The sequence below is a fragment of the Equus caballus genome, chromosome 10, assembly GCF_041296265.1.
Source record: "Equus caballus isolate H_3958 breed thoroughbred chromosome 10, TB-T2T, whole genome shotgun sequence".
Taxonomy (NCBI): domain Eukaryota; kingdom Metazoa; phylum Chordata; class Mammalia; order Perissodactyla; family Equidae; genus Equus; species Equus caballus.
Window position 1 is genome coordinate 5411053 of NC_091693.1, and position 27933 is coordinate 5438985.

At 45.2% G+C, this 27933-nt stretch overlaps 1 protein-coding gene across 4 annotated transcripts in view; it reads left to right on the forward strand.

The window, feature by feature from the left end:
* GARRE1 (granule associated Rac and RHOG effector 1) overlaps window positions 1-26921 on the forward strand; it is a 50683-nt gene extending 23762 nt beyond the window's left edge. For 2 of the 4 annotated variants that reach the window (XM_023649503.2, XM_023649505.2), the window contains 12 exons: window positions 1102-1311; window positions 5219-5359; window positions 5574-5669; window positions 5779-5940; window positions 7392-7550; window positions 8692-8789; window positions 14516-14641; window positions 15788-16821; window positions 20320-20485; window positions 21268-21405; window positions 23740-23818; window positions 24294-26921. In XM_023649503.2, the coding sequence (XP_023505271.1) occupies window positions 1102-1311; window positions 5219-5359; window positions 5574-5669; window positions 5779-5940; window positions 7392-7550; window positions 8692-8789; window positions 14516-14641; window positions 15788-16821; window positions 20320-20485; window positions 21268-21405; window positions 23740-23818; window positions 24294-24602 (2718 nt within the window). In that variant the 3' untranslated portion in view covers window positions 24603-26921. Of the gene's footprint in view, window positions 1-1101; window positions 1312-5218; window positions 5360-5573; window positions 5670-5778; window positions 5941-7391; window positions 7551-8691; window positions 8790-14515; window positions 14642-15787; window positions 16822-20319; window positions 20486-21267; window positions 21406-23005; window positions 23819-24293 lie in introns of all 4 variants that reach the window. The other 2 variants (XR_011422286.1, XM_014733613.3) reach the window with 2 other exon arrangements.
* The last annotated feature ends 1012 nt before the right edge of the window (window positions 26922-27933 follow it).

Sequence of the window (27933 nt, forward strand, 5' to 3'; positions counted from 1 at the left end):
GGCCAGCCCCATGGCCCAGTGGTTGGGTTCGCGCGCTCCGCTTCGGCGGCCGAGGGTTTTGCTGGTTCGGATCCTGGGTGCGGACATGGCACCGCTCACCAGGCCACATTGAGGCAATGTCCCACATGCCACAACTAGAGGGACCTACAACTATGTACTGGGGGGATTTGGGGAAAAAAAGCAGAAAAAAATAAAAAGAGATAGGAAATCACGGAGAACACATTGTATGTAGCCAGGGTTAATGCAAGAAAGCAAACAGAACAATGTCAGAACAGCCTTAGCTAATACCAGAGGTTGGCAGATAAATGCACGTCCATATCTTAAAATGTTTATCGTATATAGTGTTTTTTCAGTGTGTATAAATATTATAATTATATATTAATTGTATATATTAACATAATATTATATATATAGTATTTTTTAAATGAATTTCCTACTTTAATGGACTGCTCCATCAATCAGCCAACTATTAATATGTATCAGGTGAGTGGGTTTTTACTGTACTGACAGATGGAGTTGTCCAGTATGTTTTGTTGACTCTTACAGGACTGGTCTGTCAGCTTTGTTTCATAAGGCTGGAACTATGATATATAACTATGTTAATAACCACATTAATAACAGTGTTACCAAAATAACCTGTATCTTTGGATTCCATTTCCAATGGAGTGTCATCTTACAGTCAAACTGATCTTTTAGATTTTTAATCACACGGCTTTTACACTGCCTTCTGAATACTATGTGAAATTGGAATTGAGATAATTGGAATTGTGGGTTGCTCTGGTTCAGCAGGAGCTCAGAGACAACCAGGATTGGTGTGAGTCAGAGTCCAGATGAGGGGAGTGTTGAACAGGATGGGGGAAGGCCCATTTGAACATTGGGGCTTGCTATTTGGTTGACTATGTTTTGACTTCTAGGCATCAGGTACCCAGGTCCAAACATGGGAACAGAGGCAGATCCTTGTAAAGCATGGTGACTTTTTAACTTAGCATTATTTCAGGTTCCCAGTTGTTACCTTTTACACAAATTGATAGTTGAGAATTTACTGCACTAATGCAGTAGCATCTCACAACCTGAAAATGCGTGGCTTGCTTGTTTTCACAGGTTTTGGGACGATGTTTCTTGACAGTGGTGCAGGTCCATTTCCAGTTTCTGACACAGGCGTTACAGAAGGTCCAGCCAGTGGCTCACTCTTGCTTTGCCGAGGTTGTTGCGCCAGAAAAGAAGAACAGCAGCAGTGGCAGCAGCTTGTCCGGCATGGGCCACACACCCGAACTGGAGGAAGCTGTGCGATCCTGGCGGGGAGCTGCTGAGGTAACCCCGTCTTTAGGGAGGGGGTACCCTCTGTTCAAATAGAGGCTCCAGAAGGCCTTTGCCTGTTGGTTCTTAAAAGAGCCATTTTATTTAGAAATATCAGTTTTTAACTGTTAATTGTTAGCTTGTTCATTCATTTAACAGTGAATGTCGTTGTATGTGTCCACTTTGTGCTGGGCATACACCAGGCACGGGGGTGCCAGCCTCTACTCACAACCTTCTAGGAGAGAGGGCTTACAACAACAGGATGAAGGGGCTGTGATGGAGGTGTGTGGGAGCCCCGAGAAAGGGCGCTGCCTCCAGCTGGGAGCAGCGCAGCAAAGCTTCTGGGAAGAGGGACCAGGGAGAAACGCCTGGAGCCTAAGTCTGGAAAGACAGGCTAGAGCTGGCTGTGGAGAATAAGTGGTCAGCCAGGCAGCGAGGGGGGGCTGTAGTCAGTAACAACACGTTTCTTGCAGGCATTTTAATACTCCTTTGTTTCTAAGGACTGGGAGAAAGCCTTCCAAATCAAGACTTTATAACTAGGACTTCCCGTTCCATTTTACAGAGTACAGGATAATCTGTAGTTAAGGAGTAGTGTACTGATTTATTATATAATGTCTAGTTTGAATCATGCCAGAATTAAATTGACAAAGTATTTTACTTTATGTTTTAGAAATCTCCTTTAATCAAATTTTTAAACATGATTTTTCACATTTTAACATTGTACATTCTCTAATTTTGTTAGTATTTCAGTTTTATGCTGGTCTGCCGCATTGTTGTTATTTCTTTTGAATTTTCTGTCCCTTCGTTTTTCCTGTTAGCTTGTTTGTTTTGGTCTCTCTTTCATGTTAAGGGCTTTCCTTGGCTTTCTTGGTGTTTGTCAGAGCAGCACTGAAATGCTGTCATGGGGTCATGACCTTTGTCTTGTCATCCATGTCCTCCTGGCTGCTGGATTCCAGCCTCCTGGTCATGCAGTTCACATTCACACCCTTAATACCTGGCTCACTGTCTTCTCCACTCCACCTGCCGGCATCATTCATGCTGAGAACCACCCCCCTACACACGAGGCCTGCTGGTGGTCCCTTGACCTCCTCACCTTGACCTTTCCCTTCACCTGTTTCCTTCTGTCCAGGCCTTTCCACCCTCCTGACTTAGCTTCCAGCCAGTGATCCTACCCGACACTACACTGAGAAAACAGAATCACCCTGGCAGCTGCCCCTCTTCTTTGCAACACCAATGACGCCCCTCCCCCCACCCAGATCCTCTTCTCTTCCTTCCCCTTCATTACAGTGGAGGAGGGGCCCTCTCCTCCTGTCCAGGGCCTGCCGTGTCCCCGCCCTTCCCGCACCCTCAAGGCTTCTGTAGTGGGACCCTGTGTTCTCTCCCTCCTCCTCAGCGTACTCCCATCAGTATGTAAGCAAGCTTTACAAACACAGAAATCCTCCCTGCCTCACCTGGTGACTCTGCTCTTTTCATAGCCAACTTCTTGGAAGAATTGTCCACCTCACTTTTGATTCATCTAAAAAAGATTATGAAACATTTCAGGCAGATAAGAAATGTCACACATACCCATCTATCTTCCTTTTAGCTTTGTCAGATGAATCTTAACTTTCTGCTACATTTGCTTCACTCCTTTTATTTTTTAACAGAAAAATATTATTACAAATGCAGTTGAATTCCCTTTGTGCCACTCTGCTATCTTAGTCACATCCCTTCTTCTCTAGATGGAACCTCTTTTGAATTTGGAGTTTGTGACTCCTGTGCATAATTTTATATTTTTATTCTATATGCATGAATCCATAAGTAATGTAAGGTATTATTTTACACAGTGTGAAACTTTATATAAATGGCATCATTTAGCTTACCGAAATCTGGCTTCTACTCCTAGTCCAGAACATTTCTTCTCTTGGTCAAGGTCACTGGTGCCTTCTGTGTCGCCAAATCCAGGGAACCCTTTGACTCCATTCAGCAGCTCAAAGCCTCATGGGCCCTTGGAAATCCTCTCTTCTTGTGGCGTCCCTGAACCAGGCATTCTTAGTTACCCTCTTACCTCTGGGGCCATCCTCTCCATCTACTTTGCTAATTCCTCCTCTTCAACATAGTTTATGAATGTGAGTTTCTCAAGGCTCAGTTCTAGGTGCCCTTCTCCCTAGGAGATCTCCACTAGTCTTGGGACTTAAAAAACGGCCTGTGTGCTGGGCACTCTCAAATGTGTGTGACTAGTCCACTTCTCCAGTGGGCTCCAGGCCCCTGTATTCAGCTGCTGCTTGCCACAGGTATCCAGGTGGCTCAGGCTTAGCTTTCCCACACATGCCTGTTTCTCTCCTCATCTTCCCCATGCTAACAAGTGGTGCCATTCCACACTGGATCATTCATGTAAGAATCCTCCAGGCTTTGCGTCACATCTACGTTCAATCCATAAGAAAGCCCTGCAGGTCCCACCTCCAAAATATTATCCCAGATCTGTCCCTTTCCTTCCATGTCCACTGTCACTGTGCTAGTTCAGGGAATCATTACTCTCCCCTGACACTTGCAGTAGCTGGACTCCCTTCTCCCCTCCCTGTCTTGCTATCCTTCATCTCTCTCCACTTAAAATTGGATGATGTTGCTCCCCATTTCCTTAGGGTAAAGTATGGACCCATGACTATGACCTGCCTAGTCCTGCAAAGTCTGTCTCCTGCCTTGCTCACCAGCTTTATCTGAGGCGACTATCCCCCTCTCTCACTGGGTTCTAGTTTTTTTGCCAACCCATCTGCCTGTCCTACCCCTACCCCGTTGACTGCCTCCTCCTCCTCCTCATTAAATTCTCAGCCTGCATGCTGATTTCTGTGTCCAGCTGATTTCTGTGTCCATGCTGTTCTGTGTCCCTGTTATAGTTCTTTGTTTTCCTTGGTGTGTTTTTCTCCGTTTTTAATTTCTTTAATGTTTTACTTGTTTGCCTTTTCAGCCTGTGAAGCCATCAGCTCCACTGTCCAGTGACACCTAACACAAGACCTTTTGGGCTAAACATTTGACTGAATGAAAGATTCTTAGAAAGAGAGTCAAATGGTTTTTAAACTGAGAGACTGTTAGGGTTCAGGGAGTGGTTGGAATGGTATTCTTATATAATTTGTGAAGCTTTGGAACTTTATAGCATTATTACTGATAGTTACTTTCCTGTAGTCCTGCAATTTTTTTAAATATGACAACCCCTACACAGGCCTAGGAGAACAAAAATTAACTGTTAAAAAATGTTATTTGTTGCACAAATATTATTGCAACAAAAATAGACATTGAAAAATTGAAAGACAGTTCGTCTTGAATCTCTCCTCCCATCTAATAAATCAAATATGTATTTTTCTGTATTCTCTAGTCCTGACCTATATGTATAGATAATTCTTACATTTCATCACGAGATGCAGATTAGTTTCTTCTTGGTTTTCTGTCTTGCTTGTCTTATGTACTCTTCATAAACATAAGGACTGAAAAATAAGTATTTAATTTTTCTGTGCAGATTTTAAAAGTTCTGTTCTTCCTTTAATGTTCCAACGTATGTTTTTTTTTCTGTTCTGTATTGGTGTGGCCTTTTTTTTTTTCCTGGAAACTCCAGTGCTAATAGTCTAGGTTATCTCTTTTTAAAGCAGAGAGATTTAAAGTGTAAATGTTTTAGATACATAAAAAATAAAGAATAAGTAGGTAAGTCCTTTTTCCAGGGTTTCTTAAATACGGTAGTGCTATGTTAGGTTTACTTTCTCTTCAAGATGCTCAATGTAGTCTTTCAAAATTTCTTGCTGCTGCCTTCGTAATATGAACAATCCAGAATGTCTGGTTTGTATTTAATGCTTAGATGGCGTCTTGCTTTATTTTAGTTGTTTTTTTTTGTTTCTTAATTTTGCTAGTATCTGTAGGCTCCTCTTTCACCTGCCAGTTGCTATTTATGTTGTAGGCAACATCTAGACTAAGAGAAAGAGGCTGTGATGGCCGCCTGGCAGGGATTGAAGTTCAGCAGCTCTTCTGTTCTCAAAGTGCAGCAATTCCTGAGCACCAGCTAAAAGAACTGAACGTAAAAATCGACAGTGCTTTGCAAGTAAGTTTTTCAGAACTGGCACATTGGTATCAGAGGGATAGAAACAAGGAAGGGAGTTAAAGTTGTGATGTTGAACAGTTGGAAAGAGTAATAAGATAGTAGTTGGCCTGAAGTCTTTTAATAATGATAGAAATTTTAAATTTCTGTTTTCATTGGACTCTGTCATTTAAGATCTGCTGTATAATCTTGGTTCTTGAAAACAATTTCTTTGCAGGCATATAAAATAGCTCTGGAAAGCTTAGGCCACTGTGAATATGCAATGAAAGCTGGTTTCCACTTGAATCCGAAGGCGATTGAAGCCAGTTTGCAGGTAAGCTTTTCTTTCCGGTACCTCTGTGGTATAGCCACACCAGGTGAACCAAGTGTCTTGACAGATGAGCAGTGGGTCACCTCTCCTCTCCTCCCCAAACCTCTTCCAGGGCTGCTGCAGCGAGGCAGAAGCACAGCAGACAGGGCGGAGGCAGACTCCCCCGCAGCCCATGCAGTGTGAGCTTCCCACCGTCCCCGTGCAGATCGGATCGCACTTCCTGAAGGGTGTCTCCTTCAATGAGTCGGCCGCTGACAATCTGAAACTTAAGACGGTAGCTTTCCATGGGGTTCCAACAACCTGAGTGTGAAGCTGAAAATAGAGTTCTTCAGGAAACCTGAGGGCTTGTAAAGATAAAAAATTTAAAAAAAAAAGAACTGAAGTCAAGGCAGGAGGCATTGATCTTCCTCAGTAAAGTGGTGTCTAAAAGCAGGCTATGGGGGCTGGCCCCGTGGCCGAGTGGTTAAGTTCGCGCGCTCCGCTGCAGGCGGCCCAGTGTTTCGTTAGTTCGAATCCTGGGCGCGGACATGGCACTGCTCATCAGACCACGCTGAGGCGGCGTCCCACATGCCACAACTAGAAGAACCCACAACGAAGAATACACAACTATGTACCGGGGGGCTTTGGGGAGAAAAAGGAAAAAATAAAATCTTTAAAAAATAAAAAAATAAAAAAAATAAAAGCAGGCTATGGTTGGGGCCGGCCCGGTGGCGCAGCGGTTAAGTTCGCATGTTCCGCTTCTCGGCGGCCCGGGGTTCGCTGGTTCGGATCCCGGGTGCGGACATGGCACTGCTTGGCAGCCATGCTGTGGTAGGCGTCCCACGTATAAACTAGAGGAAGATGGGCACGGATGTTAGCTCAGAGCCAGGCTTCCTCAGCAAAAAGAGGAGGACTGGCAGTAGTTAGCTGAGGGCTAATCTTCCTCCAAAAAAAAAAAAACATGAAAGCAGGCTATGGTGACTTTTTTCAATGAGACATTTGCCAAGTCAGTTTTACTCATAATTTTGTTCAGATGTCTAACATAAAGAGTTTTGAAAGTACACTGTTTATGATTAATGTTTCAGTGGAGTTTTGTGAACTAAGTAAGAGGAGAAAACTTCTCATGATACTGCAGTGATTATGACCATTTGTGGAGCATCATGTGTGCCAGGCATTGCTCCCAGTGCTTGACTGGCGTTGTCTCATTTAATACTTACCCATGAAGTGGGTGCTGCTCTTTTCCCCATTTGACAGAGAGAGGAACAGAGACCAAGGTCACACAGCTAGAAAGTACTAGACTGGAATTTGAGCTTATGCAGTCTGTTTCCAGAGCCTGCATACCTGACCACTTGGTCATCCAAAATAAAGTTGAGGTTTTCATTGGTATTTACTTTTACCAGATGATTTTATTTCCTTATTTAGAGGGATTCAGGGTTTCGAAATTCCTCAGCCAATTTGCATCAGCAGATTGCTAAATAATGCTATATTTTGTGTTAGTGTAGAAATCACATGTGTGTTAATGCATGTGTCTTCAAATCTAGCCACTCCCTCTACAGGCTGAGAAAATCTCTTGAGTAGTATCTGATGATAATTACTTAAGAAATTAAAATGACATGATTTGGGGGTACTTAAACAAAACGCTTTTCTCTTGAGGACTGTTATTTACCTGTAAATGATTTTCTGTAAATTTTAGAACCTTGTATGGCTTTATCTTGAGGTGTGAACTCTCTGTTTATCCATCTGTAGCATACGATGTTACAGTTGATCAAGGAGGCCGGCTGCTATAATGGACTCACACCCAGGGATGATTTTCCTGTGACTGAAGTGCTGAACCAGGTGTGCCCGTCCACATGGCGAGGTGCCTGCAAGACTGCCGTGCAGCTGCTCTTTGGCCAAGCTGGACTGGTGAGTGAGCATGTGTGATGGATGGGAGAGAAGAGGGAGGGACGTTTCAAGCAAGTGAGGATGAGGTATAAGCACATGAGTGAAAATACTGAATAATTTTAAAAGTTCTTTGGTGCTCCAGAGTTTAGACCACATAGAAAAAGTAAAGAAAGAGCAGGATTAAAGAGTCTTTTTTTCCTTTATAGTATGTATTTGCAGGGAACACAGGTGCAGGATGATTCCCTACCCTGTGATCCCAGGGCACCTTTGCGTGTGACTGACAATGAACCTTTAGATTCTGGTTCTGGGGATGGGAGGAGAGAGGAAACACCTGCCTGGTCCAACAATGGCTGTTACTTGGACAGGAAGTCTTTTCCGAAGGATGTGGGAGAGCAGCTGTGGCAACTCGTTTACAGCAGTGGCAGTCCGCTCTGCTAGAGGCTGAATCTGGAATCACAATAAACAACTCTGCACAGCTTTACCCGTTCTCAAATGTTACCGATTTGGTTTTAAAGTGTTTTATGATTATTTTCCTAAATTCTTTTAGTTATTTGAAAATATATTCATCACTTTGTCCAGCTCTTTAAATTGTGTAGGATACAATATCTGTGTAATATCAAAGACTCTCCTCCAAATAAGAGGAAATAGTTGAAAGGAGGATTGGTTCTTCATCTTTCTGTTTTTGTAATTCTGTAATTCTGTTTTTATTGATGGTTGAGGATAAAATGATCTATAAAAAAGCTTCATCCACTTCTGGCTTGTATTCAGTCATTACAAATGAGGTTTTCTGAAACATTCGTTTGATTTTTAATGACATTTTTACTTCTTTCAAGTGCATAAAGTAAAAAAATACTAATATAAAGGAAACAATGTAATTCCTAATTAACATGTTTATAGTTTGGAGGAAGTGCTAAAAGTGCTTGCAAAGTTCAGTACATCCTGCATTCAGAATTTGGTTTCTGTTTATTGGCATTACTGTATTCAGTCATCTTTATTACTTGCTGCTGTCTCTGTGGGGCTCCTGACTGGCCTTTGCGTAACTGCCTTACAGGGAGAAGAGTTGTTGCCAGAGTCGCTCAGCATCAGTATGCTCATGTATTGGATTTGTTGGTGATCTGTTTTCCTCTCTGAAAGCTGATTATTGTTTTTGTTTCTCTTTTAGGTGGTAGTTGACACGGCACAGATTGAAAATAAAGAAGCCTATGCCCCCCAAATCAGTTTAGAAGGCTCCAGAATCGTGGTTCAAGTCCCATCCACATGGTAACATGATTCTTATATTAACACAAGCCTAAGCTCTGATTGAAGTGTGCACATCTATAAAAGTTGCTTTGTTTTTGACAAACCCCCTGCTAGCTGACACAACCGGTCTTCCTGCCAGTGCAGGTTTAGGGGCAGTGGTGGTGTGTTACTGCCAGGTGTCATGATGATTGGTCCGTGATGAGGGAGCCAGATGTCTGAAAGATCGTCTCATTCACCAGTAACTTAACTGAAATGTTATATATTCGTGGATCATGATGAGCATTATTATCTTTTCTTTGTTACTCAGTCCACAGCTTTTAAACAGAGCATATCATTTTCTCTTAAGTCACCCAGTGACTTAAGTTCCACTAAAGCTGAGTGGGGAACACAGAATTCCTCTCCTCCTTTGTCTGTTCCAATGACCCAGATAATCTTGAGCTCATGTCATTACACACATAGTGTCATCGCAAATCTGGGGACAGACTCAGCCATTTTTATTTTTAATTATTTAATTATATTTGTAAACTTGTAATAAATAAAGTATTCTTAATTTATTAAAACAAAACTCCTACAAATCAGTAAGAAAATGGGCAAGGTACATGAACAGGTAAATCAGAGAAGATGTATGGTCAACAAGCCGATGTGTAACCTCACCTTATAAAGAAAGGCAGCATTTGATAAATTGTTTTGGAGTCATAATACTAGGTTTGGACCAACTGTACCAAAAAAGGACACAGAAGTTGTTGAAAAAGTCACGCAGCCTTTCTGGAGGGCAGTTTAGTATGTCAGAAGCCTAAAATAAGGCCTATGACCTCAGCAGTTCTACACTTCCCCCTCAAGGGGTTTGTCCTTCTGATATCCAGAGAGATCAGCTGTGAGGATCAGCATCATGGCTTTGTTAATAAACAGCAAAAATTAAACATTTATTGGAAGACTTCTGCTATTAAAATTGTAATCTTAATGAATGTTTAACTATATAGAAAATATTTAAAGCATTTAAGTAGGAAGAGATGGAAATAGTAAGAAACAATGGTACTATTCGTGCCTGTGTGGACTAAAGTGGTAGCTAAGTAGTGCATTCGAATTGTATTTAAACCATTTCTCCTTGAAATGTGAGGGTCTGGTGGTACATTCTGCCAAAAGTTGCAGAGCTTGTTAATATATCAAATAAGGGTTGGCAGTTCACTTCACGTCCCAAAAGCTCCCTTTTATGAGTTTCCCCCCTAAAATTTTTAGTTTGATTATTGAGATGTTATACTGTTTTCTGAAATGAATGGTAATATATATATATCTTTATTCATATCAAACATTAAATTAAAAGCTCACTTTTCGGGGCCAGCTGCTCATTCCACTTTGGCAGCCCAGGGTTTCGCAGGTTCAGATCCCAGGCACAGATATGGCAGCACTCCTCAGGTCATGCCGAGGTGGCATCCCACATGCCACAACCAGAGACACTCACAACTAGAATATACAACTATGTACTGGGGGCTTTGGAGAAGAAGGGGAAACAAAAGAAGAAGAATACTGGCAACAGATGTTAGCTCAGGTGCCAATCTTAAAAAATAAAAGCTCACTTTTTCTGTAAGATTTTTGTCCTGAATTCTTAATTTGTTTTCCAATTCAAGCTCTTAGTGAAAAATGTTAAACTTAACCAGGATTCTCATTCTGCAGAAAACAGTTTGAACTTGTGGATTATTGGGTGAATATAAACAGCTAGTACTAAAATGGTGAACACTTCAGTTTACTTCCAAAACTCTCCCTGTATGATTGGTTTCCTTTCCAATTCATTGCACCTCCGTAAAAGCCCTTGCAGACTGGGATTCCTTGGAGAGGCTCCCTCTGCTGGCTGCTTTTAGTAAAAAGACAGAGTTTTCATTTTTTTGTTTCTTTCCAATTACAGAATATGTGCTTGTTGTTTGAAGATCTCAAACAGAACTGGTTGCTTTACTCCACCTTTGGAAAAATGAAATTGTTAGCACAGCCAGTCAAGAGTTTATTATATGCTTTGCTTTTAGTAAAATGAAGTGTACAGCTGGCAGATATGGTTTTTTCCCAAAGTAATACCTTACTTAGATTTTTTTAAAAAATTTTTTTTTTCCTTTTTCTCCCCAAAGCCCCCTGGTACATAGTTGTGTATTTTTAGTTGTGTGTCCTTCTAGTTGTGGTGTGTGGGATGCCGCCTCAGCACGGTTTGATGAGCGGGTGCTATGTCCGTGCCCAGGATCGGAACCCATGAAACCCTGGGCCACTGAAGCGGAGCACATGAACTTAACCACTTGGCCATGGGGCTGGCCCCAGATTTTTTAACTGTCATATTTAAGCTATCCATCCATTCTTTCTTACAACAAATACTTACTAAATACCTAGTATGTTACAGACACTGTTCTGGACTCTGGGAATTTAATCCCAGAGCAAGGCAGACGGGGTCCCTGCCCCTAATAGAGCTGACTTTGTAATGGGGAGGGGGCGGAGACAGCTAATAAGATAAGAGTTAAGTGTAACACTGGCAAGTGTATGGAGGGAATAAGAGTAGAATGACATCATATGATAGAGAATAACTAGGGTAGAGATGGGGAGGGGAGGCTATTTTGAAGGAGAAGGCCAGTCATGAAGGGCCTAGTTGAGGATGTGACATTTGAGAGGAGCTGGCCATGCAGAGAGCAGATGGGGAAAGCGTTCCAGACAGAAGGAACAGCAAATGCAAAGGCCTGGAGAGTGAACCGGCATGGCTGGAGATGTGGTAGGTGGTGATAAACAGGGGGTCCTAGAAGCTAGGACTGGCAGGGTCCCTGAGGGACTGGATTTTTATCTAAGAACAGGTAGAGGATTTTAAGCAACCCTGGGTGATTTATCAAAAGAATGGGTTTATGGGGCCGGCCCAGTGGTTAAGTTCGCATGTTCTGCTTTGGCAGTCCAGGGTTCTCCAGTTCAGATCCCAGGTGCGGACACAGCACCGCTTGGCAAACCACGCTGTGGTAGGCGTCCCACATATAAAGTAGAGGAAGATGGGCACGGATGTTAGCTCAGGGCCAGTCTTCCTCAGCAAAAAGGGGAGGATTGGCAGCAGATGTTAGCTCAGGGCTAATCTCCACCCCCCCCCCCAAAAAAAGAATGGGTTTAGTCTCTTAAGGGGATTTTATTGATCAACTCTCAAGACTAATGAGTAAAATGAAAATGCCAATTTGTTGATTTTCAGAAAGAGAAATTATTATCTCCAAGAATTGTGGTACTCCTCTCTGCATGGCCAGCAAATGCTCTCCCAGTGGGCAAACTTATGTGACCAGCCAGATCACAAACAGAAGTTGGCTGGGAAGTATACAGCAAGTGTGTCATGATCATCAGTGATGCCAGGCTGAGAGAATCGGCTGCATGAACCTTGGCCGGGTATACTGGCCAAGATTCTCTCCCAGGAGTCCGGGACTGGTTGGGCACTGGCAGAACTTTCCTTGTTGCTTGCCTTTTCCAGAGTTTCTGAGGCTCACCAGCTCTCATTCTCACAGATATATTTCTTCTCAAGCCAAAATCATCTTGGGGAGAGCTGCTGCTTCCTTAGGGGGGCTTCGCAAGGGTTGGTTTCAGCATTTAACTCCCAGAGTGCTCAGGAACAGACAGACAGTGTCTTCCTGCTTCTGCCTCTCAGAAGAGGCAAAAGGTGCCCTTGGTGGAGGTGCCCTGAATGGGCAGTGGGGACTGAGTGGTGGGAAGCAGCTCTCAAAGAGGAGAGCAGCTCGGGCAAAGGCAGCAGCACAAAGACAGTTCCTGAAATGTGAGCAAACCCAACATATTCAGGGAGTGAGAGAAGGCCTTGCGGCTGGGACGAGGTGAATGGAGGTAGCAGTGAGGAGAAGTGTGGCCAGAGAGGCAGGAGCAGCCAGGTCACAGAAAGCCTTGGGGGCTGTGGTAAGTGTTTAGATTTTATTTCAGTCATGACGGGATACCACTTGAGGGGTTTACACAGGAGAGTAATGTGTTCTGTTTTGTGCTATAGGAGGCTCACTCTGGCTGCAGTGTGGAGGATGGGCCTTGAAGGGACAGGAGTAGAGAACAGGAGACGAGATGGGAGGTTGGTCCTGATACACAGATAGTCATGGTTTCTTGGAGTAGAGTGGTAATAAGAGAGGAGGTGAGAAGAATACATTGTGGAAGAGAGCTGTCAGGATTTGCCGATAGATTAGATGTAGGATGTGATGGAGCTAGAAATGACTTGCAGGTTTCGGGTTAGATAGTTGTGTTGTTTACTTATTGAGCAAGTCCGTAGGAATCGGAGTGGTTTTTGGAAGAACAGCGGAATCGAGAGTTGTGCTGACCAGGCTCCCTTTGAGCTGCCTGTTAGGTGTGCAAGGAGAGATGGCAGTGTGAGTTAGATATGTGGGAGTGGAGCTCAGGAGAGAGGTCTAGGCTGGTGAAGGAAATTTGAGTCTTCAGTGTAGAGGTGGTTTAGAGCCCTAGGACCAGGTGCAGTACTTGAGGGAGAAGAGACAAAGCCTGGAATGCACCACCATGCAGAGCTAGGGGAAAGAGGAGCAGGAGGAATGGGCAGGGGAGGCCAAGAAGGAGCTGCCACCCAGGTAGGAGCGAAGTGGAGCACGTGTGGGGTCACCAAAGCTACAGAAGACAATGATCCAGGAGGAAAGACACATTGCACCATGTTGTTGAGAGATTGAGTAAGGCGGAGACAGGTAACCAACCCTTGAATTTGACAAGATCTAAGTGTTTGATAAAAGCTTTTTAGTGGAGTTGTGGGGATGAAAGCCTGATCAGAGTGGGGTGAGAGGAGAATAGGAGGGAAAGAAGACAAGGAGACAATGTCTTCTGCTAAAATGAGGAGCAGAGAAATTGGGCAGTATCTGGAGGAGAATGTGCAACTGAGAGGTGATTGGTGAGACTGGTTTGTTTGCCAGAGGGAATATCACAGGGGAGAAATAGGGTGATTCCGTGAATGAGGTCCGTGGGAAAGCAAGAGGGTATGGAGCAGGTGGTACTCAGGTTCAGCCTGTGGCAAGAGCAGGGCATGACTTCCGCTGTGACAGGAGGGGAGGCTGGGGGCGTGGGCACGGACACAGGTGAACTAGGGGCATTAGTGGTGGGGAGACGAAGTAGAGCTCATCTGCTTATGTGTTTTCTCAGGTAAGTCAGAGTTGAGGTAGGAGGGATTGGGAGAGGTGGCAAGGATAGCAGAGCTTTGAGGAGAGAGGAGGAGGGTGAAATAGTTATCTTGGAAAGGGGAGAAGTTAATTTACGGGAAGCCCATGCTTGGTGCTTACCTGAAATTTGTGACAGGTCCAAGGGCAAACTGTGAGGTTTTTTCCCTCTGTTGCCCTTTAGTTTCTTGGGTACAGGTGTGGAGTGCTGTAGAGGAAGGGAGGGGCAGGGGCATTATGGAAAGAGTTTGTAAAGGAGTAGATGCTGTGCCAGACCATGGAATCTCAGCAGGGTAGAGAGGAAAGTCAGGGCCAGAGCCAGTGTTGAGCAGTGAGAGGACACTAGGGTCCCTGGATGGCAGCCCCTCCGCCAGACTCTAGATAGTTAGAAATCCATGGAGTCCCCAGACTCTGTGGTCTCCTCCTCCTTTTTTGAAGCAGCAAGTTCTAATGTTAGCCCTGTCATTCTCTAAGTGTTCTTATAATTACTGAATTTTTATTCGGTGCCAGAAGTACACTGAAGTTGTAGCCTTTTTTGTGAGGCCTGCCTGAAACACCTTTGCAGAGCAGTGCAGCCCAGACTGATGCAGCCTGGTTCGTGTCTAGGTGCCTGAAAGAAGACCCCGCCACCATGTCCCTGCTGCAGAGGAGCCTTGACCCGGAGAAGACGCTGGGCCTGGTGGACGTGCTCTACACGGCTGTGCTGGACCTCAGCCGCTGGAGGGCGGGGAGGTGGGTGTCCCCGCCACCGCTTGAATTGGTTTGCATTCAGGGGCACAGCTAGTGACAGTGTGCAGTGTGAGCACATACAGTTTCATGTGTGCTCATATCACTCGGAGTATGTGAGTAAAAAAGGCAAGAAAGAGAACTTTCCAGTAACTTTTTAGTTTGGAATAATTTCAAACTTAGAGAAAAGTTGCAAGAATAGCACAAAGAATTGCTCTATACCCTTTACCCAGATTGCCCAGTTTGTTAACATTTTTGCCTCTGTTTGTTTTGTCATTTGAGAGTAAGTCCATCAAGAAGATTTTAACCGAACTCATTCTCTTTCTGAAGGGAGAGCAGAGAAATGTTTAGAAAATTTCTTATATCCTGCCTGAAATTTATTTATATCTGAAAGTAGCTGACAGCTGCAAGATCATCTCTTTGTGAATTACTAACTTTAGAACAGGTAGGGGTCTTAAACAGCTAGCAATGTGCCCTCCCCTTTGCTCATCTCATAGCACACACAGACCCACAACAGTGGGATGACATATCCAGGGCCACACCATCCATTACCTGCCCCAGCTCCTGCCCCTCCCCTTTCTATCTCTAGGGCTCTCTTTCAGTACTGGAAAAACGTGCTTGGAAAACTTTGGAAGTAGTAACCATCTGTTCTTAGCATTGTCTGTAAATTACTTCTAAGACAACAGTGCTTCATAGTGTCCCTGAATCCTGCCCATCCACCCCTTTCTGCTCTGTGGATTTGTCCATTGTCCCTCTGCTGGATCTGCCAGGCTTTCGGTCCCCATCCTCCAGGCACAAAGCTGGCCTCAGTCGATTGCATGCTCCACTCTGGCCATGGTTTGCTCTCTCGTGCTGCGGTTAGAGGGTTTCACTCAGACTCCTCAGGCTAGCATCCTAATGTGGTTTTCACAGTCCTGTGTGACACTGAAGATTTTTCATAATAAATGTAGATAGTAAGTGCTTAAATGCTGTGTGTTTAAAACTCTTGGGTGTTCATTTATTTATCTGTAAAATAAGTGAACCTGATACCAACCAGGGAGGTCTTTGTTCTTCTTAAAGTCTTTCTTCAATACAAAGAGATTCATTTCATTGTCCAATTTTTATATTTCTCTCTCTCTCTTTTTTTTTGGTAATACATTTCTGTTTAAATAGGGAACAAGCTTTACCCTGCATACAGATCCAGCTTCAAAGGGAGATCTGTGATTTTGGGAATCAGGCTGACTTGCCTTCTGGAAATGGAAACAAATCTTCAGGCGGCCTACAGAAGACCTTTTCTAAACTGACATCCCGGTTCACCAAGAAGGCTTCGTGTACCAGCTCTAGCAGCAGCGCAAATTATTCCATCCCAAGTACCCCTTCCAAAAACATCTTCATAGCTGGGTGTTCGGAAGAGAAGGCCAAAATGCCCAGTAATATTGATTCAAGGTTACAAAGCATTTTGAACATTGGTAATTTCCCTAGGACTACAGACCCTTCACAGCCAGCTCAGAATTCCAGTAACCAGATGGCCAATGGTTTCCTCATGGAGAGACGTGACAACTTCCTGCAAGGGGATGATGGCAAGGACGAGAAGGGTATGAACTTACCAACTGATCAGGAAATGCAGGAGGTGATAGATTTTCTCTCGGGCTTTAACATGGGCCAGTCACATCAGGGCTCACCACTGGTGACAAGGCGTAATTCTGCTGCCACACCCATGGTGACTGAGCAGAAGGCAGGAACCATGCAGCCACAGCAGACACCACTGCCAGTGCCCCCTCCGCCGCGGCCACCCCAGGCTGGGGCACATACACCTTTGACACCCCAGCCAGGCCTGGCACCTCAGCAGCAGTCCCCAAAGCAACAACAACCCCAGGTCCAGTACTACCAACATCTGCTCCAACCCATTGGACCGCAGCAGCCCCCACCCCAGCCTCGGGCCCCTGGGAAATGGTTACATGGCTCATCCCAGCAGCCAGTACAGCCCGTTGGAGCGGGTCTGTCTCCTCTTGGCCAATGGCCTGGCATGTCTGATCTCAGTTCTGACTTATACAGCTTGGGTCTGGTGAGCAGCTATATGGATAATGTGATGTCGGAGGTTTTGGGGCAGAAGCCACAGGGACCTAGAAATAACACCTGGCCAAACCGTGACCAAAGCGATGGAGTCTTTGGAATGTTGGGAGAGATTCTGCCTTTTGATCCTGCAGGTATGTGTGTACGCAACCCACCCCCCTACCCCCGAGCTTTTAACATAAATGTAATGACTGAGGACTTCATAAGGTCTGTCTGCCACAGCCTTATTTGTGGGGGGAAGTGACTTAATCCCCTTTTAAGGACCCTTGCTCACTGTCTGATGGCAAGTATGAGGCAGATCCAGCAAAGGTAGGAAGTAGTGGTAAGAATGAGGCTAAGAACGTAAGTGGAACTATTTTTCTCACTTTACAGAGGACATGTTTGAGGCTAGAGAAGTTACTTGAGTGGCTCAAAGTCTCATACTTCAAGTGGGCTCCAGTTTGGGCCCTCCCATTCGTGGGAGCCAAGACAGCTGGCCCTTTGTGAGCTGCCTTTTTCCTGATTGCATAACCTGTTCTGTGATTCTTTTTTGCCTAAACTCTAGGATCTATGAAAGGTGGTAGGGCACCATCCTGCCTTCATAGAATATAGCTTCTCTCGGCCTAGACAAAACAAAAATACAGTGGAAGGAGGAATTCATTAAGGATAAAAGCCAAAATTAAGTAAATTTAAAAGAAAAACATAGTAAGAATTGTAAATAAATCTAAAAGAAGCATCTTTGGAAGACCAATAAAATAGACAAACTAATTTATTGTAAATCTGATTAAGAGAGTGCAAAGAGAAACAAGATTAGGAAAGAGAAAGGAGTCATAACTACAGATATAGGAGAGATTAAAAGAACTTTACATTACTGCATACAACTCGATGACAATATATTTGAAAATTGAGTGGAAAGTACATTCTTTCCTAATAACATATACATTACCAAAATTGCACCAAGAGGTGGAAAACCTGCCTAGGTCTATTTCAGTAGAAGACATTGGAAAGGTAATTCTGAAGCCAAGATGATTTTACTAGAAAAACTGTATAAGGTTTATAAAAAAAAGCAAACTATAATGCATCTCACTTAAGAGTATGAATAGATGCAGGAAAATCTAGCAGTGTATCAAAAGAGTAATATCTGTTACTAAACCTGGTTCAGAGTTGTAAGGAGGTCCGGTATAAGGAACTCTTCTACTGTACAGTAACCTATCACATCAACTGATTAAATGAGAAAAACTCAGACAGCAACAGATACTGTAAAGACATTTGGTGAAAGACATCAGCAAGTCTTAGAAAATAAATAAATAAACCCCTCAAAATAAAACATGAATAGAAGGGAAGTTCTTGAATATAAAAAAGACTGTCTCCCAAAAGCCAGTAGCAAGTAGTACTTTGTATAGCGAAACAAAATCATTCCAGGTAAGATGAACAAACACACAGACGTTCAGTGGTTGCCGTGGGGAAGGGGGCTGGGGAGTGGGCACAAAGGGTGAAGGGGAGCACTTACATGGTGACAGACAAATAATAATATACAACTGAAATTTCACAATGTTGTAAACTATTATGACCTCAATAAAAAAAGGAAACATCATTCCAGTTAAAGTCAAGACCCAGACTAGGTGGCAACTATTAGTACCAACGCCAGCTTTGTGTTGGATTTTCTAGCAAGTACAGCAAGACAAAACCAAAGGAAATGAGTGGTGTAAATTTTAGAAAAGGATAAATTAAAAAACATATCTCTTTTCTGGCAATAGAATTGAAAAAAACAAGATTCCTCAATAAAAAACTTCTAGAATTAGTAAGCGACTCTGGTAAGGTGGGCAGATATAACACAAACATAGAGCAATTAATTACTTTTTTCTCTAGCAAAAGGTATACAGAAATGGAAAATATGTTTCTTTCACAAGGAGAGTACTGTGAAATACTTTAAATAGGTATAGCAAATATTTATATAAATAACCACCAGGAGAGGAGAGCCCTGCTAAACAACCCAGCATTAACTATTAGAGGAAAGAAATGTTTTCTTACGTCTTCTAAGAATTCCTCATACTGCTGTTCCTTCTTTCTTGTTCTTCCTCTCCTTGGGTGGGCGGCTGGGGAACCTTGTGCTGGGGACACCACAATGCAAACAGTTCCACCTGCTCTGGGCGAGTGAGCCCCCTGGCTGCCACCGACTGGGGTGAGCAGGGCACATTTTCTCAATCGGGGATAAACGGTCTGTACATTTTTTGACAGTCATGTGATTAAATCCAGAGTATAAATGGTGTTTGGCAGGATTTTACCATCTTTGATCTCCATTGAGGCCAACCAGGCTGTGTGTGTGTGTGTTAGCTGAGCTAACAGCTGTTGCCAATCTTCTTTTTTCCCTTCTTCTCCCCAAAGCCCCCCAGTACATAGTTGTATATTCTAATTGTAGGTCCTTCTGGCTCTGCTGTGCCTCAGCATGGCTTGATCAGCGGTGCTAGATCCATGCCCAGGATCCGAACTGGCGAAAACCTGGGCCGCGGAAGCGGAGCGTGTGAACTTAACCTCTTGGCCACCAGGCCAGCCCCAGCCTGTGTGTCTTTAGCCTAAGAATCCTTTTAGCTTTTCTTTGGGTGTTCCTTTGTGACCTTAAAGTCCTTAATGTAGCTTCCTGCAGCCCCTGCCCTGAGGGCATAGGGTCTAGCTAGCCCTCTTTGCAAATTAAGGAAGGGCATTCCTCGGGATAGGTGAATTACAGGAGGCACCCCTTGGGCAGGGCTGGTTAGACCTGAGCGCCCCCTGGCAGGCACACACAGCCCCTGGGAGCCCTTGATTTCAGCCCCTACTCTCCCCTCATGTTCATGCAGTGCACAAATGGCACAGTCTCATGCAGTGGTCTGTGGCGGTACCCAGAGCACAAGCTAATAATGGGATTTTACTCCGGCATCTTTCCCAGCTTGAAGCTAGGAAGTCTATGCTGCTGAGTCATATTCAGTTGTGACCCAATGATATTTTCCTGCCTTGTCTTTTTGACTCTTTCCCTCAGTGCTTTCTTTTCTGTTTTTTTCTCTCATTTGTACTGCCCTGCACATCCTTACTCAGCTCTGTTAAGTGTGTTTCCAGCCACCTATTAATGCATTCTGAAATTTTATCTTATTCGTTACCACTCTTATTATCTTCACACTAAATGAGCAGGTCTGCCATCCATATCCAGGCAAATACTGGATCAGAGTTGGGCCTAAGTGGGAATGGCATATAGTCTCTATCTGGCTGACCCTGATGCTTTGGTCACTTTCAGGTTATCAGTAGACTGAAGTCATCATCTGATTTTCTACGTTGTTAAGTACATAGCACCAGACATTGGACAATTTTAAAGAAATTAGTATTTGTCTTTAAAATTTAGTCACAGATAAAGCAAACCTTTCGTGTTCTCTGTTTCTGTCTTTGATTTACATTCAGCCTGCCTCTGTCCTAGGTGTAGTACCTCCTGACAGTCCCCATGTGCTGGAGCCCCATCTCACCATAGCGGGCTGCTAGGCCAATACTGCAGTCAGGTCGGGGCCGCAGGCCTGCCAGCTCCTCACCACTTTCATTGTGTGTGTGACCAGCATATCCTCAGAAGGTAGGAAAGGAAACAAGAGGCCACTTTGGCCCGAAACCCTGTTTGTCCCTTTGTCTTAACACAGTAGGTTCAGACCCCGAGTTTGCACGCTACGTGGCAGGAGTGAGCCAAGCAATGCAGCAGAAGCGTCAAGTCCAGCACGGTCGACGCCTAGGCAACCCCCGGGGCCACTGGCCTCCCATGGACGATGCCCATCGGACCTGGCCTTTCCCAGAGTTCTTCACAGAAGGGTGAGTGCTGGCTGTGGCAGGGAAGCTGAGTTTGGGACCGACCTGGGTTCCCCCGTGGGGCCTTTGTGCACTCTTTATCAGGCAGTTCACTCCCAAGCCGCCATGTGGGAGAGTGACATGGGGTTAAATCTTCACGGGGTCAGAGTTTTGTGACTGACTGTAGGATGCCAAGTGGCATGATATGTCCCTCTGAACACACCATTGGTATCAATTGATGATTTTCAAGACAAACTCTTCAGCCCTAAACAAGGATCTTATTTAATGGTGTTTGTGAAGTAACTGCACATTTGACATGGTCTTTATGCTGAAATGAGCATGGCTATGAAACCCATGTGATTAATGAATGTGATCCTTTAGACTACAAAAAGCAAAGGTGTACAGTTCAGGTTCCAATGTGTTGAGAGAACTGGATTTTCCTGATAAAGATAACTGCGGAGTGATTTTGCACATCTCTTAATTGCTGCCTGGTTAATACATCTGAACAGCTAAAGATCATCTCAACTTTTTTTGCTCTATGATTTTCATATACAAACCACAGTCTTCTGAGAGGAATAACGGGCAGTGATGCATATGTATTACTTTTGAAATAAGGGAAAGGAAGAAAAGCTTGAGTGTTTAGAAGGCGAGAGATAAGAGACCACTGTTTGGTTGTGAGATGAGTGCAGGGTAAAGACTGTTCTTTTTGGGCTTGGGTCTGGGGTGGGGCTGGCCTTGGGGCCGTGCAGCCAGTGTGCATGCTGGCTGCAGGCAGCCCGGGACCAGCTTTTCTCTTTGGCTTTCAGGGATGGACTACTCAGCAGCTGGGCAGGTGCTCAGGGAGACTCGGCCAGCTCAAGTGACGAGACGTCCTCCGCCAATGGGGACAGCTTGTTCTCCATGTTTTCAGGGCCTGACCTCGTTGCTGCTGTCAAGCAAAGAAGGTATGAAGAGATTTCTAAACCAAACAAAGGACAGAAGGGCACGTATATGTGATCCACAGCTCGTTCTTCTGGAAAGCTCAGGAGCAGCCCCATTGCTCCCCATCAGGCTTGTGGGAGAAAGGCAGAGGGCCTCTTCCAGCACTGTCTTCTGAGGCCTCTGTGGGGCCACCACACAGGCTTACAGCCCAAGTGACTTAATGTTGGGTTGAGTTTTTCCTGGCAGAACAGTCTCATGGAAGTGGTAGCGGAAGAGTCCCAGTATGACAGGCGAGGGAGGGTTCTGGAGACAGAGTCTGCTGATGCTGCCCTGTGCCTACCATGAGGCAGCCCTTCCTGTGGGAGCAGGACCAGGACAACCAAGTTCTCGTCAGGACTCACCCACAGGCTTTGCGACTCCAAACACGGGCCTGGCCCTCTCTGCCTCTCAGTGTCTTTGTCCAAGGTGGAAGTAGATAAAATGACCTTTGAATGGTATTTCAAAGTTGAAAAAAATGGTAATGTAGTATATTCAGATCTAAGAAGTTTTCAGAAGTAGTCACAAAAATTAAAACGGACCCTGAAATAGGAGAAGAATTTGGTTAGAAACAAGTGGAGAGACTGTTGTGGGAGTGAGGAGACAGAGGCCCAGAGGTGGCAGTCTAAAGGCCAGGGGCAGGACTGGGACCATGCAGGGTCCCGCGGTTGATGTCCAAGTTTTGTCTGGATGTCACAAGTCATGCTGTGGAGTGGAAAGGGAGGCCCTAACGGAACAGGGTCAGGCTTCACTGGATAAGCATTGGGGAGCAGGTCGACGAAGGTGGGAGGGTGGCGGAGTGGTGACGGTGGTAATGAGCGATTGTTAATACGGGCTAGGGGGCTTTCTATGTGCCAGGCCCTGGGCTGAGCGTTTACAGTCATTTTCTGACTTCATTCTCACAACCACTCTATTTGTTTGCTAGGGCCACCATAACAAAGGACTGCAGTCTGGGGGGCTTAAACAGCAAAAATTTATTTTCTCACAGTCTTGGAGGCTAGACGTCTGCGATCAAGGTCTCAGCAGGATTGGCTGCTTCTGAGGCCTTTTTCTTTTGCTTGCAGGTGGCCGTTTTCTCCCAGTATCTTCACATGGTCTTCCCTCTGTGTGCACCTGTGTCCTAATCTTCCCTTATAAGGACACTGGCCATTTTGCATTAGAGCCCACTCTAATGACTTTGTTTTAACTTAATTAGTTGTTCGAACACCTTATCTCTGAGGTCCTGGGAGTTAGGGTTTCAACATGTGAATTTGGGGTCAACATATGAAGTTGCGGAGGGACACAATTCAGCCCATGGCAACTACCATATGATGTAAGCACTGTTTTACCCTCAGCTCACAGGTGAGGAAACCGAGGCTCAGAGAAATTTCATTCATTCATTCATTCATTCATTCAGTGGCACCTGTCATGCACCGGTGATATAGCAGCAAACAAAACAAAGTCCACTTCCTTGTAGAATTTATGTTCTGGTGAGGGATGGCAGATAAAAAATCCAAACGTGTCAGGTTGGATTGGGTGCCATGAAGAAAACTTAAGCAGGGTGTAAGGGCAGAGAATGTAGAAGACGCGTGGATTTTTTGTTTTCAGAATGGGGGTCAGGGAGGCCGCTGATGAGCAGAAAGCTGAACAAAATGAGGGAGTGACTGGTAAGGAACTGGCAATGGGGGTGTGTGAGAGAGAAGAATCGAGGGTGATGTGCAAGTTTTTGGCCAGAGCATCTGTGAACGGGGCTGCCATGAACCAAGATGGGGGGCCTGCAGGAGGAGCAGGACTGAGCTGCGGGTAGAGTTGAAGCTTTTGCTTCAGATGTGGGACATGGGAGGCGCTGGGTAGCATCGGAGAAGCCACCTGTAGCACCACATCTGCACATAGGAGCGCCTGCCGGTAGGCTCGTCTGCCTGCTTCTAAGTCTGCTATGTCCTGCCTTTTTCATTCAGCATTAGAACTGAATTTTTCATGGTTAGTGGTAAAACTAACAGGCTTTTATTTTTAAATCACATATCCCCGGTGCATGGTAAACAGTCAGTCAGCAACTGTTGAGTAAATTAACAAAAGGCCAGAGCTGGTGCACTCAGCAGCTGAAACAGCCAGTGCCTGTCCTCATGCCTGCCACCCTCACCCCACCCGACCCCGCCCTGTGACAGCTTGCAGGGGTGCACCGTTCAGTGGTGACTCACCTTATCCCCCTGCATCAGCAGACTTGAGACCTCCCCACCTAGAACCAGTGCCTGGCGACACCGGCCAAGCGGCTAGGGTGTCCCCTGCAGGTAAGCTAGGCAGGAAGCCAGGCGACCACTGCACTGAACTCTTGATTCTTTCAGGAAACACAGCAGTGGAGAGCAGGAGACCAGCACGCTGCCCTCGCCGCCTCTTCTTAGCACAGTGGAGGATGTGAACCAGGTATGGCGTGCCCTGCTCTCTGTGGGGCCCAGACCATGAGCAAGTTTCCAAAGCTTAAGTTTTAAGAGGGCCTCAAGCAATGAGGGGTTCTTTGTGGTGAACAGCTTTTTCCCCATGTTTTTGTCTAAATGATTAGCCATCTCAGCTGACTCAGAGCTGTATATAGAGGAAGCTCTGGGGCTGTGCTGTCCAGTGTGATACCCAGTAGCCACATGTGGCTATCTAAATTGAAATTAACTACATATAAATAAAAATTGAGCTCCTCAGTTGTGCTAGCCATAGTGGCGAGTGGCTGCTATTGAACAGCACATACACAGAACATTTCTGTCATTGCAAGTTCTGTTGGACAGGGCTGTGGGAGGGGTGGTGCTCTCACCCTATCTCCTAGGTGGGAAGAAGGACAGGAGATCTGGGGAGTTGGGAAAGGATGATAAATTGTCAGAAACACCACTAAGAGCTCTCTTCTGTCTCTCAGGATAACAAAACCAAAACATGGCCACCCAAAGCACCATGGCAACACCCTTCCCCGCTGCCCAGCACACTGCCCAGCCCAAGCGCACCACTCTATGCAGTCACCAGCCCCAGCAGCCAGTGGAATGACACCATGCAGATGTTGCAGTCCCCGGTGTGGGCTGCGACCAGCGATTGCAGCGCCGCCTCCTTCACCTACGTGCAGACCCCGCCGCCGCCCCCACCTCCACCAGCACACAAGGCAGCGCCCAAGGGCTTCAAGGCCTTCCCTGGGAAGGCTGAGCGCAGGCCAGCCTACTTGCCCCAGTACTGACCCAGGGCCAGCCTGCTTGCCCGCCCAGAGCTGTTTGGGCCAGTGTCCCCACCCCAGGGCTGACAAGCTGGCACCAGCCCCCCAGAGGACCAGTGCACCCCTGTCCCAGGCAGGGATCCTTGGGAATGGGGGTAGTTGGCAGCTCCAAACCTTTAAGGCCTGGCTTCTCAAACTTTGGAGGCATCAGACCCCTGGAGGGTCAGCTGAAGAGGAAGGTTTCTCACCCTCCTCAGGGAGAGGCTGGGGATCTTCGAGCTTAATAAGCACCTCTGGTAATTCTGATGCAGGGGGGCCACAGGCCACACTATGAGAAACACAGCTCTCAAGTTTGTAGTCCCACTGTGTGTGTTGGGAAGGCATCAGGCCCTGAAGGCTGAGAGCAGAACTGACCATTCTTCTGAGACCCTCCCCTTCCCCCTCCTTAACATGTTGAGTGATGACCACACCAATCACTGTATTTTATAGCTATTTTTCATAGGTTTTTGGTTAAAACATCTGCCTAAAATGGATTCAGTATTTTAAGATAACAAATATAGTGGCTGGAGGTTTGTTCAACACTATCTTTATTTAAGCTTATACAAAATGGGCAAAATACAGAATATTTGTGATCAGAAGCAATCACCTGGGTTTTCTGTGGGTGGGCAGCCCCTTGCCACCCCAGCAGCACCCCGGGGGTGCAACCTTTACTGGATTTACAAAAGCAGGATCGTAAAATGGATGTCAGAGGCGTATTCCTGATGGTGCGTGGAGATGAGCCAGCTGTCTGCTGTCCCTGTGCAGGATGAAGTTCACCTGCTGCCCTCACATCTTCCACACCATGGCCGGAGGCTTCGACACAGTCTCAGAACATGGGGGTGTGCTCAAGGGGCTGCCTCAAGACACCTGCGCTTGAAATTGCAGTACCATTTGTGAGCTGGCTCAAGACAACCAATTCAGATGTAGATAGGAATTAACTTAAAGTCTTTTCTTTTAAGAAACAAAAGCTAAAACAAAAAAAACCTCATTTTCAGTTAACATGTGCCATTAAATAGATAACATCCTGTGGATTTAGGGATATTTTCCAGCCAGAATGGATCCAGAAGAATTGAATGGTGCTTAAATTGAGAAATAATAATAAATATATCTATATAGAATAGACATATCCCACTGTATATTAATTGAGGTTACAGAAGTTCTTTATATAAAACTTATTTAAATTTTTCATATGTCATCTTTGAAAAAGTCTAATTGAAAAAATCCATAATATTTTCTGGTATGAAAGTTTGACAGTATTAATATTTTTTTTATATTTTCTTAAATCATTAAACCATTTTAATATATGTTAACTACTAATAAATGGTTTATTCTTTCTAACTCCATATAAGCTTTTCCAGCAAAGATTGTAATAACACATTTCTGTTCTCATTTTTCTACAGATATAAGTAAATTTATATTTAAAAATACCAAAAAGAAAATATATATCCGTATGTATACACACTAATGATTGAGGGCCCTTCGGGTGTCTGAGCCCAGCCATCTGAATTCTTAGTACTGTGTGGCCAGGCTGTTTCTGGGCCTCGGGTGTTGTCTTTCGTGCTGTGTGGGGATGCCATTGCTGCCTGTGCTTGTGGTCCTCTCACCGTGGGTTCTGAACATTCACCTCACCATGTTTACAGAGAACTGTTTTGTACATAGACTTTTTTAGGCACGTGCTTTGCACCAACCCTGCGTGGCTCTTGTCTGTGTTAGCTGTCACGGTGTGTGCACTAATCTCTGTTAAAGTTGTTTGTGGCTGTTTTACTTGTAAGATAGTTTTCTATTTCCTTCAGTAACGTGTCCACAGTATCCTGTATTTCGAGTTCTATTATACTGAAGTACTCTTGTTTTAATAGTGCCTCCCCAAAGACCTCACCTTGGACAGAGGTCAGTCCTTGATGCCCCAGCACAGGTGACATTGACATTGCTAATCGTTACTTTCCAGTCTGTTTTTCTCAATGAAGACATTTTGTAATTGCATCTCCATGGGCTGTGAGACTGTGTGAAGCTGTTGGTGTGGTGTCCTTGTAGGTGCTGTGTTCTCAGCACCGCCTTGCTCTGAACACTGGTGATTCCAGGTGCTGCGCTTGGCGGAGGGGTCTCGCCAAAGCGAATGTGTGTGCGTGTGTGAGTGTGCGTGTCCTTTGCATGGCCGGGCATGGCTGCCTTGCTCGGGCATCTGCAGGACACCGTGTGAATAGTTACAACGCTTCCAAACTGGAACTCTACATTTTGTATCTTACTTTTAAAGCTCCTATAAGTAAAATAACTATTGGCTTTATTAAAAATATACATTTAATAATATTTTGTATCTCTGTTTAAAATGAACTGCAGCAGATACCATGTCAGAAGCCCTGCCTGATTCATTACTTGGAAAAGCTGCACCCGAGTTGGTTTTTAGGTCAGCCTGTCCTGATTCTGAGGCCTTGCAAGGGGAGAGGCCCCAGGGGGTATCAGGATGAGCTGGGGTGGGTGGGCAGGAAGCCCTGCTGTGCCTCTCCTATTGGCTTCCCTAAGGCCAAAGCTGGAGAGGCCTCTGTGTGGGTGGAGCCAGTGTTGTGGTGAAGGAGGCCACCTGGAAGGATGCAAGCTCGCTCCTTGGGTCGTGGTCTGCCAGCACCCACGCTCCACCATCATGGGTGCTGTGAGCTGTCCAGCCAGCCTTTCCAAGGAGTGGACCCAGAGATGAGGTCTCCCTCCACTCTGCCAGGCACTCATTATGTGGCACAGAGACCCTATCTCACAGAGATAAGAGAGACTAGTCTCTGACATCATCCAGCTAAGCAGAAGGAAAGATTGTACAATGAGAGGCACAAAGGGAGAGTGGGTTACAGGGGAATTTCAACTCAATTTACAGCAAGACAGCACTTCATCAAAACTTTTTTTTTTTTTTGAGGAATATTAGCCCTGAGCTATCTGCCACCAATCCTCTTTTTTGCTGAGGAAGACTGGCCCTGAGCTCACATCGGTGCCCATCATCGTCTACTTTATATGTGGGACGCCTGCCACAGCATCGCTTGACACGTGGTGTGTAGCTCTGCACCCAGGATCCCAACTGGCGAACACCGGGCCACTGAAGCAGAACATGTGAACTTAACCGCTGCGCCACCAGGCTGGCCCCTCAAAAATTTTTTTCATGATCTTAGGAGAAAAGGAGTGTGTGAGTGTTAATATATAACCTACCAGTGTAAGTACCACTCAGGCTTCTTTCTGCCGAGATACCCAGAAGCTGAGCGTGGGGACCAAGTCTCAGAGCCTTCTAAGTGCACCTCAGGACAAAGTTGCTTTGTAACAGCTATGTTGCATGAGTGTGCTA